At 45.4% G+C, this 11,467-nt stretch overlaps 1 protein-coding gene across 4 annotated transcripts; it reads right to left on the reverse strand.

The window, feature by feature from the left end:
- Window positions 1-286: 286 nt before the first annotated feature.
- asns (asparagine synthetase) lies at window positions 287-6,815 on the reverse strand. Of its 4 annotated transcripts, none has more exons than XM_011481088.4 (13): window positions 6,680-6,815; window positions 5,489-5,744; window positions 4,503-4,740; window positions 4,252-4,437; window positions 4,083-4,184; window positions 3,777-3,904; window positions 3,574-3,700; window positions 1,769-1,875; window positions 1,561-1,661; window positions 1,249-1,330; window positions 1,022-1,177; window positions 721-957; window positions 287-606 (listed from the first exon to the last, which is right to left on the reverse strand). In XM_011481088.4, the coding sequence occupies exons 2-12, from the start codon at window positions 5,735-5,737 to the stop codon at window positions 748-750; spliced, it is 1,686 nt and encodes a 561-aa protein (XP_011479390.1). In that variant the 5' UTR covers window positions 5,738-5,744; window positions 6,680-6,815; the 3' UTR covers window positions 287-606; window positions 721-747. The 4 variants fall into 4 exon arrangements, with proteins under 4 accessions (XP_011479390.1, XP_078810886.1, XP_004074161.1 ...); XM_078954760.1 differs by having other exon boundaries at window positions 6,420-6,724; XM_004074113.5 differs by having other exon boundaries at window positions 287-957.
- Window positions 6,816-11,467: the final 4,652 nt, after the last annotated feature.

Here is an 11,467-nt window from a genome sequence, read left to right on the forward strand (position 1 = left end):
AGGAGGAGGAGCAGAAGCATTTACTTTGGATGAAGATGATCCTATAAGGAGATGAAGATAAAAATGTTCTCTTGTTTTGCTCCAACATGAAGGTCTAAAGTTCAAATCCCAGACAGTTCCTGTTTCCAGAAACATTCAGCTCCACCTCCAGGTAACCTCTGCAGCTTTTAATTTTTTTTATTTCACTAGTGGGACCTCCTACTGCATTCATTTCAAACTCGAATCTGAGCTGTGTGAGGCTCAGGTTGTGTCTGTGTGTGTTTGCAGGCGTTGAGGTGAGACAAAGTTCTGAGTTGAGGGGAAAAAATTTATTCAAAGATTTAGGCAGAAGACAGACGTTTCTGCAGAACAAGATCCTCAAAAACAAAAAGACATTGGAGACAGCAGCTCTGAGGATGAAGGTCCAACAAGCTATCAGCAGAACCATGAGGAGCAGCTGAAACCAAGCAGAACCAGAAACGTGGATCAACCACTGAAGGACACTCGTACCTGGACAGACAGGTGAGTCTCTGGTTCTGACCCCCACATGAGCACATTTTTTGCACTTTGCTGGCCAAGAGCATTAGACACCCACACCATGACACTTCCTCCTCCAGTTTCCATCATCTTTTGCAGGAACAGAAGGACAAGCAAAAGGTAAGAATTTCCCAGAGCATCAGAAGAACCACCTGATCTAAGAAGTCCCTCCATAAACCTGCAGATGACAGAAGGAACCGACACCTGACGTTCTAGGAGGAGCAGGCTGCATCACTGGTCCTTGTCGGGCTCGTAGATGGACAGGGTTCGGGCCGACGGGTCGGCCGCTTCGATCCAGCGCGGCATCCAGTAGTGGGAGAGCCACTGAGCTCGGCCCGGGTACAGCTTCTCAAACACCTGCCTGAAGTAGTAGGCCTCTTTGGTGGTGGGGGGGTTGTGGGGAAACGTCTTTGAGGCCTTTTCCATCTGGTCGTCGTTGACCTGCAGGAAAACTGAGCTTAGACAAAGTTCTGAAGAAGATCCAAACGCCCTTAGAAAAACCTACGATGGCCTCCAGGTGCTCCTGCAGACAGGTGTACCAGGACTTCTTCATGGACATCATCCCATCACTGAAGGCCTCCTTCCGCCTCCACAGGATCTCCTCTGGGATTAGGTTGAGACCTTTGAAAGAATCCCGGAGGAGATGCTTCTCCACTCCATCCTGACAGAACGAACATCAAATCAGACCCAGATCTTCCCTCAGGCAGGAGGATGTGCGGTGAGTTCACTGACCTTAGGAACTCTCATGTTCTCAGGGAGGGACAGGTAGTATGCAGTAAATCTGTGATCCAGAAAGGGAACCCTGAGCTCCAGCCTGAGGAATTGAACCAGGAACTTCTGTAAAAAGTCTCACTGACATAATTGAAGTGAGGCTGCCATGTTACTGCACCCAATTTGGAGTAATCGCTTTTTACAAGAGCTGCCCAGCTAAATGAAGCTGAAATTTCCTACAGTTTTTAATAAAATGATGGTACATCCGGGAGTGCGACGCTGGGACGCTCGAAGCCCGGCCAAACGCTCTAGGCCCGGCCAAACGTCTGTTACCCGTGGGCGGCAGTGGTGCGGTCGGCCCGGAGAACGTCAAACAAGTACAGTTCCTTCAGCAGACGGACGCTGTCCTTAGCTGCTGCTGCGGCAGATGGAGCCTGAGGGGGAGGAAACGAGGGGACACCTCCTGTTAGTACGCCCCCCCCCAACACAGATGCCTCGACCTAAGAAGGGAGGAGGTGCACAAGCGTGCACGTTCACCTGCCTTGTGGAAGTAGATGTATCCCTGAGTGAGCTCGTCAGATCCTTCTCCAGAGAAGATCACCACGCTGTCCGTCTTCTCTCGGATGTGCTTGGACACCAAAAACATTCCTGGAGACGGCCGAACATTCTCATGTCAGCCACGTGCACGCCACGGAGGCGCCAGAAAGACCAATGCAAGAGAGGGAATCTTTCCCAGGGGCACCTGAACGCAGCAGAGCTGTGACTGCAAAGCGACTTAGAGGAATGTGTCAACGCAGCGTTCATCACTGAGCTTTGAAGTCAGCACAACCCCAAACAAAAGACACATCTGATCACGGCAGCAACAGTCCTTCTGATTCAATGTCATCAGGTTCAACTGAACCATTGGTAAAAAAAAAATGTCACGCATTTCTGCCAGAATAAAGTTCAAACATGGTGCTGTTGAAACTGAAAAAGATTAGAAATATAAAAATGCATTTTCTGGGCCACTCAAAGGTCTGAGTTGTCCCTGAAGGCAGCATTGGTGTAAATTCCAAATGAAAAAAGGTTGCTCACCAGCTGTTCACCAGTTTTTTCTGACAACAGCGTCCACCAGGCCTTCATTTTACCAGCTGGTAATCCTGCGGTTAACTACCGGTAATTACTAGCTGTCAATCAGTTGTTAACCGTCATCATAAGCTCTGCTCTGCAGATGTTTATCCACTATTGGACATGATTAGCTGCTTTTACAAAGTTTAGCAGGAGTTTTCAAGCTGATTAGTGAATACACTTAACAGAAAATGGTTGGAAGAAAAGGAGATTAACTCGGATCAAACCAGGATCAGCTTAAAGAAAATGAAAAACCAGATTTTAAATTTGGAACAAAAAATAAAAAAAACAGTTATAAAACTTAAAAGTAAAAAATGTAAACTTCAATGGTAGAATTTTAAAAAATAAAAATATCTATATTTTAAACTTAAAGAATATTAAAGAGTTTTTTAAAAATTAATTACAAATCTAAAACTCTTACCAAAAAAAAAAGACTTGTTTTTTATTTTTATTTTCTCTCACCCTTCGCTTTAGTCTTAATTTACAGTTTCACTTCAAATTTGTGTTTGTGTTGAACCTAATTTTACATATTAAACTTGGGAAAGGGTTATCACTACAGAACGCCACATCAGAGGAGGGATGAAACAGGCGGCGCCAATGACGGATGCTGTTCTGGAGTGGAAATGAGGTAACATTAACAATCGTGTCCCTGTAGCCAATGGACTCAAAGCCCCCCCCCCCCCCCCCATGTCAAATTAGGCTCAATGCCAAAAAACAAAATTCTGAATTGAAACGGTAAATTAAGAGGAGAGAAACAAAAGAAAAACCAAAAGTTGAAAAGTTTTGTTGTGTTGAAACCGGCGCCATGTTAGTCTGCCACCTACCATAAACCTCTCATTCATGATCACTTTCGTGAATGAAAAAGGACGCCACCAGTACATCACTACCAATACAAGTCCCTGATTGGTCAAAGTTCAACTGATTTAACTTTCAGCGCAAACACTTTCAATGTCTGCGCGTTTTGTGCTTGGAGCCCAAAAACGGACTTAAAAACCTGCTTGGCATCACATGAACACAAAAGCTTTCAATGCTTAATCCTGAAATGCGCAGATACGTATGTTTGCCTAAGCTTTTTTATTAAAGGCGGTCGCTGGAACGCATATAGAAGTCATGAAGCTGACATAAAGGCTTCAAAGCATCAAGCTGAACAAAGCTGCAGCTTTTTCCTGAGATCAAAGTGATTCGTGGACTCCTCACGGACCGGGGGTTTGCTGCTGAGTGGAGTGGACCTTCTCTCACCGACTGAGGCTCGGATGGTGGTGATATCATAGGTCTCCAGGTGGAAAATGACCTCCTCCACGGCGCGGATGCCCTCCTCCGCAGTGAAGTTCACCTCGTGGTGCTCGCTGCCAATGTGTGCCGCCACCTGAAAATCCAGAGGCGGAGCTACAGAGGGAGAGCTGCTCGGCCTACGCTCATACGCCCACGAGAGGAACACTGACCTTGCGAGCAGCCAGAATGTCCGGACTATCTTCCGATCCGATGGAAAACGTCTGAATTTTGTACGGCAGCTTCTCCTCTTTGGCCAGCTTCACGAGCAGAGCGGCGATCAGGCTGGAGTCCAGGCCACCTGACGGCACACGGCGGCAGTGAAGCTTAAGGCACAAACTCCTGATGTGATCATAGGCCGCCTGAATGCATCAGGAGTTTGTGGAAATAGCTGGGAGAAAAGCATCGTTACAAACTGACAAAGTGATGCCTGACCCCTCTCTGCACCGTGGCGTACCAAAGATGACAACAGAACCTACCTGATAGGAGGCAGCCGATCCGCCGGTGGGCCATCAGCCGCTTCCTCACGGCGTTCTCCAGCAGGCTCCTGATGTTGCTTTTCACGGTTTCTTCATCCAAACCTGCACATAGGCCATTTCAGAAGCAGGTCTGCAGGAGCAGCAGGAGCAGCAGCAGGCGCGTCCTCACCTGCAGGAAGTGTCTGCAGAGGATCGTAGAGGGCGTGCGTCGGCTCCTGCGTGCAGCAGTGGAACGGCTCCATCTGAAGGGACTGGACCTTCCCGCTCAGCTTCAGGTCAAACACCTCGATGTGTCCCGGCAGGAAGGGCTCGATGCTGACCTCCTCGCTCATGGAGTGGCTGATGTTGGTGAGACCTGCGAGTACAACGGCATCACGCTCACGCTCTCAGAGGACGCTCACGGACGTCCAGCTAGCCCACCTTTTGCTTCAGAGCAGACAGCCAGGAAGCCATCGTCGGTCAGGAGCTTGAACAAGGGCCGCACGCCGTAGGTATCCCTCCCCAGGTGCACCTTTCTGTTGGCCGTGTCCAGCAGGATGAAGGCGAAGACGCCGTCCAGGAGGGAGGCCATTTTTTTAATGCCAAAACGGTCATAGAGATGGAGCAGTACCTCACCGTCCACTTTGGTTTGGAAGTCAAAGTCAAAAGTCTTCTGGAGCTGCAGAGAGGGCCGGTTCAAGGTTCAGGTTCAAGGTTCAGGTTCAAGGTTCAGGTTCAACAAGCAAGTGGTGAAATGATGTTTTGATGCCTCGTTCTTATGATTAAAAACCATGTTTCACGTTTGTACCTTCCATTTATCTGTGTTTACTTATGACGCGTTTGAAATTATAAAAAGGGAGGGATGTTAGGCTTACGTAATTATCATTTGCTTACATGCTATTATCACCATGATATGATTGTCTAAGTTCTATTTTTCAATAAGAAAACAATGACCTGAAAAGTTCTGATTATACAAGAAAATGATGTTCCTGAACTGCTTGATTGAATGACCTACTTTCATGTTATCAACGCTGGCCACCAATAAAACCAGACTGGAGACACTGAGAAGGCAGAACTCCTCTGTGACAGTTCGCCCTGTCCCAGACAGATTCTCCATCTGCAGAAATCTAGCAAAAGTTCTCATCTCCTGTGTGGTTTTTCTCTTTATCCCTTGTGCTATCTTAGATGACCCCACCCTTACATTGACGTGTTCTCCCTACCATGACAAAGGTGGATAAAGGTGGAAAGATTTCATGTAATCCATGGACACCAGTGAAGATCACAAATCATTGAAAAAAAAAGGTTCAGAACACTGTCTAGTGGGGTCTAGATGACCCAACTCCCAATGTTATAATGCCTAGGATAGCACAGGGGTTACTAAGGAAAAAGTCAGAACCCTGACAGGGGCAGTAAAGTGGTGGGCTCACCGTGTGGTGGTTGTAGATCTCCCCATTGTAGCACAGCCACAGGTACGGGAACTTCTTGATGCGCAGCGGCTGCATCCCGTACAGCTGATCCACGATGGCGAGCCGGTGGAAGCCGAAGCAGCAGTTGGTGAAGCCGTTGACGTTCTCGAAGCGGAATGCGTCCGGGCCTCTGTGGGCGATTTTCATGGCACACGTGCACTGGACCGACAGGCACTCATCGCTGCCGAACAAAGCCCAGATCCCACACATGGTCCTCCTGCAGAGAGAAGAATATAAACAGCTGCAGACCCGCCAGGGGTTCTGCTGGGCCCTCTGGGTTCCTGCACCTAAAAGCACGATGGAGTCGTGATCTGTGAAGAACTGAGGAAGGAGCAGGACCGCTAAGGTGGAACCAGGTCATCCTGAAGGCTGCAGTTCAGGACTTCTGAGTCTCGATGGTGTTTGTGAAGTGAAAACATGTATGTAGAAGCTTCTGCACCGGCCAACTGATCCCTATCAAGGTTTTAACTAGAACTAGAACCAGACTGTTCTGACCCAAACTGAGGTTCATCATCCTGGTGTTGAAGGATAATCATCAGGATGATGAAGAGCATCATGTTCTGGCAGATTTGGTGGAGAACTTCATATCAGAAATCAGGGTGGATGACGTGATCTGATGCAACCCGGACCAGCAGGTTCGGTCTGATACCAAACTCCTCCCTCCCTGCAGATGTATTTTTCTCTCAGAACTTTGGTTTTTTTAATATAAATAATAAATAAATAAAAAGTTTCAGTTCCGTTTATTATTATTTTTTCTTTTCTTTTCTTTTAAAGTAAATTTTACGTTGATTATTTCTATGATGTATTGTGATTTTAATGCATTTTTCTGTTTTGTGAAGCACCTTGAATTACTTTGTGTACGAATTGTGCTATACAAATAAACTTGCCTTGCCTTGCCTTATCGTTCAGTGTTACTTCCGGGTCCTTGGTAGATCAAAACTGCTTGGCCCGGTACCTATGGCCGGTACTAACCTCTGTTCTGTCACAGTACGCTGACACGGTTCCACCTCATCCTGCAGATGGGGTACCGTCACAGAACGCCCGAGCTGTCTAGAGTAGACCAGGCTCACCCATCATAAGTGCACGTGCTACGTTCATGCGCAACTGAACGGAGACGGGCTAACTACGTTCACGTGCAGCCGCTCCACTCACCTTCACGGATAAGAATGAGTCACTGATACAAGAAAGCCGCGCGTGGATCCCCGCCCGAGGACGACAGTCCGTTACTGATGCAACCGGAGGAGCGCGTGCGCTTTTCAAAATAAGAGTCCAGACTTTGACAATACGTCACGGTGACGTAAATCCCACGTGAACCGAGTGTGAAAATAAATTAAAATGTCTTCTTCTTCTTTTTTTTTTTTAAATTAGTGTTAAAGTGTAATTTCAAAGTGTTTTCACTATAGCTTTGTTATTCTGTATTACTCTGAAGCTGCGCGTGCGCAGATGAAACGCACAGGTGTGTATATATTGTCCCCTTGAACGTGTTATTGAAAAAAAGATGAGGTCATGAAAAGTTGCGTTGCATCTGTTGCGCATGCCCATACATGCATCTGTATCTTTCAAACGCAGAGGTGTTAAAGAGTTCAGTTGCATTTTAACTACCCGGAAAACGCGTCAGAACACTAAAACAGAAACTCTGCAGTCAGAGTACAGTTGCTGCAGGAAAGGGAAAAGTTTAATTTAAAATCCAGGTTCATCTGAACACATCACTGCTGCTTCCATCTGTTTGAGTTTTATTTTGAAGTCCAACTAAAATACTGTAAAACTAAAGGGATTTCTGAGTTTGCATGCATTTAGGTCAACTTTACACAAAATTCTGTCCAATTTTTAATTAATTATATGCTCAAATTTAAGATTTTTTTTTTGGGTTATGAGAGCAGAAGATCTCTGCAGGGCCATGTCTACCTGACAGGGGTTCTGTGCTAACCTCCTCATAAAGGCAGTCTGAATTTCTTTTTATTTTTTACTCTTTTTAACCCTTGTGCTATCCTAGGCACTTTTAACGTTGGGAGTTGGGTCATCTAGACCCACTAGACATTGTGTTGAACCTTTTTTCTTCAATGATTTGTGATCTTCACTGGTGTCCATGGATTACATGAAATCTTTCCACCTTTATCCATCTTTGTCATGGTAGGGAGAACACGTCAATGTAAGGGTGGGGTCATCTAAGATAGCACAAGGGTTACATTCCTGTTTATATATTTTCTCGTCTTTTATTCATTTTTATTTTTTTATTTCCTTGTATCTCCCAGCCTTGAGTTGCTCCAGTTTCACTACAATTCACTATTGTAATGACCGTAAAATGATTCTAAATAGATGGAATCAGATGTCATAAGTGTGGACAAACCTGAATGCGTTGAGACCAGTCAGACAAGATCCACCCCAAAAATCGTAATCTAAACATGTCTGGGAGATCGGATTACTGTTGGCTGCTTTTCCCTGACATGAAACTTCACACCTGCTTCTGCCATTCAACCCCAAATCTACAGAGTTTTTCTACATGCAATTGCTAAGGAATTATCATTGAAGATATATGCTAACCACAAAAAAGGTGCAAAGGTTTCCTCTCCCCATTTCCTGTCATCCAAGTGGTGCCGTTTAACCCTTGTGCTATTCTAGGCACTTTAACATTGGGAGTTGGGTGATCTAGACCCACTAGACCAGGGGTCGGGAACCTAAGGCTCGCGAGCCATATATGGCTCTTTTGATGGTCACATGTGGCTCGCAGACAAATCTTTAATTCAAATTTTTTTTCTTCATTAGACCAGTCCTTCTCGTGCGCGATGCGATGGCAGAGGCGCGCAGTAGTAGCGGTGCTTAGAGAGACAAATCTGCGCCAGCACTAGTATAAGTTTAAAATTGTCTATTAATTCACAGAGTTTGTACCACCCGGAAACCTGTGAATTGCCGTGCCTAAAACTGCGCGCTCCCGTCTCTGAGAAAGAGCGCGCAGTTGCGGGGACGGGATGTGTGAGGAAGAAAGCAGAGGGTGGGGGTGAGGTGTTGTGGGGACAGGCAGCAGGTGAATCGCGCAGGGATTGTAAATAGGTAAAACCCACTGCCTGTCACTCACTGCAGCGTGTGAGTGTGTGTTTGGCTCCAGGTCCGCATGTGAGCAGTCTGTCTCACATCTACAAAACATTCATACCAACCTAAGATCACGTTTAAAGTCTCAACGCCTGCATGAAGCAGAAACTCACCACGTAAACCAGACTAGACCATCAGCAAAACTACCACGAGAAATACTCATCATTTATTAGAAACAGCATAACAATGTTATTAAAAAGAATCCACAGACTTATTGTACTTTAAAAAGGTTGAAATTACATCAAATGCACACATTCACTTGTATTTTAGTTTTAAACATATTGTCGCGGACTGACTTGGATGGCTGTTGGGCCGCGTTAAAAGTTCTGGAGTTCATTGACCGCATCAAGCAGAGAGCTGATTGGCTCTCAGTTCTGTCGCTCAGCCTGTTGTTAGGTAGTTTGGACCAATGGGGTTCAGCTATGGGCCGAATAAGGGAAAGGGGAGGGGCTGCAGCGGGAGCAGGGGAATATAAAGTTGGGAGACGCGCTCTCGTCTCGGCGGGAGAGATTCAGGAGTTGCTGAATTAATTGTTCGGCGTTTGTCGCGGTCTGCAGTAACCCGAATAAAGAACCTTAAAAGAGGTTAAGTCTCCGTGCCTCAGTGTGGGAAAGGGACACTACATTATTGTATGGCTCTTTCGAAATTACATTTCAAAATATGTGGCGTTTATGGCTCTCTTGGCCAAAAAGGTTCCCGACCCCTGCACTAGACAGTGCTCTGAACCTTTTTTTCTTCAATGATTTGTGAACCTCACTGGTGTCCATGGATTACATGAAATCTTTCCACCTTTATCATGGTGGGAATTAGGGTTGGGCCTTGGCGATGTCCCCTAATTTGGCCGTTGACGATGTTTGCTGTCAACCATCGGGATGGACGATGACATCGTGGGGGGGGGGGGGGGGTATTTTTACATTTTTCGTTCTTATATAACTGCTATTCGTTATTTTGCTTTTTTCATTTTATTTCCCAACTAATGACTAATCTGCGATGATCCAGTATAAACTGAGGGAAGTGACTTTAACAGAAAAAGTAACAAGCAAGATAGAAAAGAAGTGTAGTCGCTCCCGCACTTAATTAGTGAAGTGGACCGGCGGAGCGCGGACTTAAAGCTTTGTGTTTGATGGGAAGGGGGGGGGGGGGTACATGAGCGGTATGTGTGGGAGATTTAAGACTGCGATCCGTCCTGCAGCTCTAGGGGTACAAGTAACCGAACTCAGAACCGGGTCTAAAAGTGTGTCTGAGCACAGCTCGGATCGTCAGCACACACAGCGGTTTGAGCATCAAAGCAGAAATGTCGCTCAGTCCTTAGAAAACATTCAAACAATCAGGTGGATTTGTGTTTCCAGTTGTGTCCCGACTAAATAAAGGCTGATGTTATTCTTACACGTGTACGTGCAGCGCCACCCAAAGCTAATGTTGTTAGCCCGTGTTAGCATACTGCTAATCCTGGCTCCGTTCAGAAAAAGCACTGACCACACGGATTAAAATTCAAATGATGAGCGAACAGGTGTTTGATAATAACCGTAACATTATTAAAAGCACGTTTAGAAGATCATCTCGTATTTTACCGAGCTGACATGTCAATATATATAGCCGCTCGGTGCTGTTATCGTTTTGTATTGAATTGTTACATCCAATAAAGTTTGGAAAAAAAGCCGCTCGGCGGAAGTTGTATCCCCTTCCGGTTTTCAAACTGCGCATGTGCGAATACTGCGCATGTGCGAATGATTTATTCCGACCGAAATTGTGACCTTAGTGAACGTTTTTATATTCTGAAAACATTTTTCTGGGCCCATGTACACGGTTGGATTCCAATCCGACCATTGATCCCATCAAGATATTTTGTACATGTAACCGCGGCTTATGGTGTCGACGCGCAACGTGGCGGGGGCGTGGCATCACGATGGTGGTCTCTCCATCGGGATGTCAGTCACCCATCACGATGGACGATGATATCGTCCATCGGCACAACCCTAGTGGGAATAACATCAATGTAAGGGTGGGGTCATCTAAGATAGCACAAGGGTTAAGCTGGGGTCCAAGGAAGGAGGCGAACTTTAAATATTTGGACAAAAACACGCCCATGGAAAGACATTGAATCTTTTATCTAAAACCTTTAAAACAGGAGGAACTGTGCCCTTTCTTCATATGACTAAACAAGGATTGGGCAACTAAACATTAGGATTTAAACACTGTCCATATAAACTTGACTGAAAGAATCAAATTTAAAGGGAGTAACTACTAGAGTTACAAGCAAACATTTGTTACTGTCATTGTCAATTTAAAAAGTTATAATAAATAATTTAACATTAAGGAGTAGTTACATTTACCTTTCATGACATTTCGTTACATGTATAAGTTATATCTGGCCCTTTGAGGACAGACACTATGCTGATGTGGCCCTCAGTGAAAATGAGTTGGACTGATGTAGAACATGAGGTCCAAGCCCTGACCTGATAAACTTGTGCAGAATTCATGTGAATTTATTTGAAGTAAATGCTAGTCGGGCAGCTTTGTAGGGTTCTTCGTTGCAGGAGTGGGTTCTGTTTCCTCTGATGCAGCAGAACTCTACAGAAATCAGAGTCTGAATCAGACCCGTAAGACTACACCAACTGCCAACTAGCAGTGGGGTTTTTTAGTGAAAAGTCAGACACTGAACTACATGTTTGCTTGTAATTATCATCTTGGCAGCATTTTAAATTGAAAGGAATCACCAAATGAAGTATTATGATATTTCATTAAATGGATATTTTCCTACACTCATACTCTTTAGTATCAGAACCTTGTGTGACTAAATCTGGTCACAGGACCAGCACAGAGACTCATTAAATAAAACAAATTAAAGGAGAC

Source organism: Oryzias latipes, chromosome 11 (genome assembly GCF_053564925.1).
Source record: "Oryzias latipes strain Hd-rR chromosome 11, Olatipes_Hd-rR_3.1".
NCBI lineage: Eukaryota > Metazoa > Chordata > Actinopteri > Beloniformes > Adrianichthyidae > Oryzias > Oryzias latipes.

Bases quoted from the DNA above. Each gene is read 5' to 3' on its own strand.
- asns (XM_011481088.4), bottom strand. From the start codon at position 5,737: ATGTGTGGGATCTGGGCTTTGTTCGGCAGCGATGAGTGCCTGTCGGTC. The intron at 4,741-5,488 runs GTGAGCCCACCA...CCCTCTCTGCAG, and splicing joins AGATCTACAACCACCACACG to CTCCAGAAGACTTTTGACTT. The intron at 1,876-3,573 runs GTGAGAGAAGGT...GGCCGTCTCCAG, and splicing joins CACCATCCGAGCCTCAGTCG to GAATGTTTTTGGTGTCCAAG.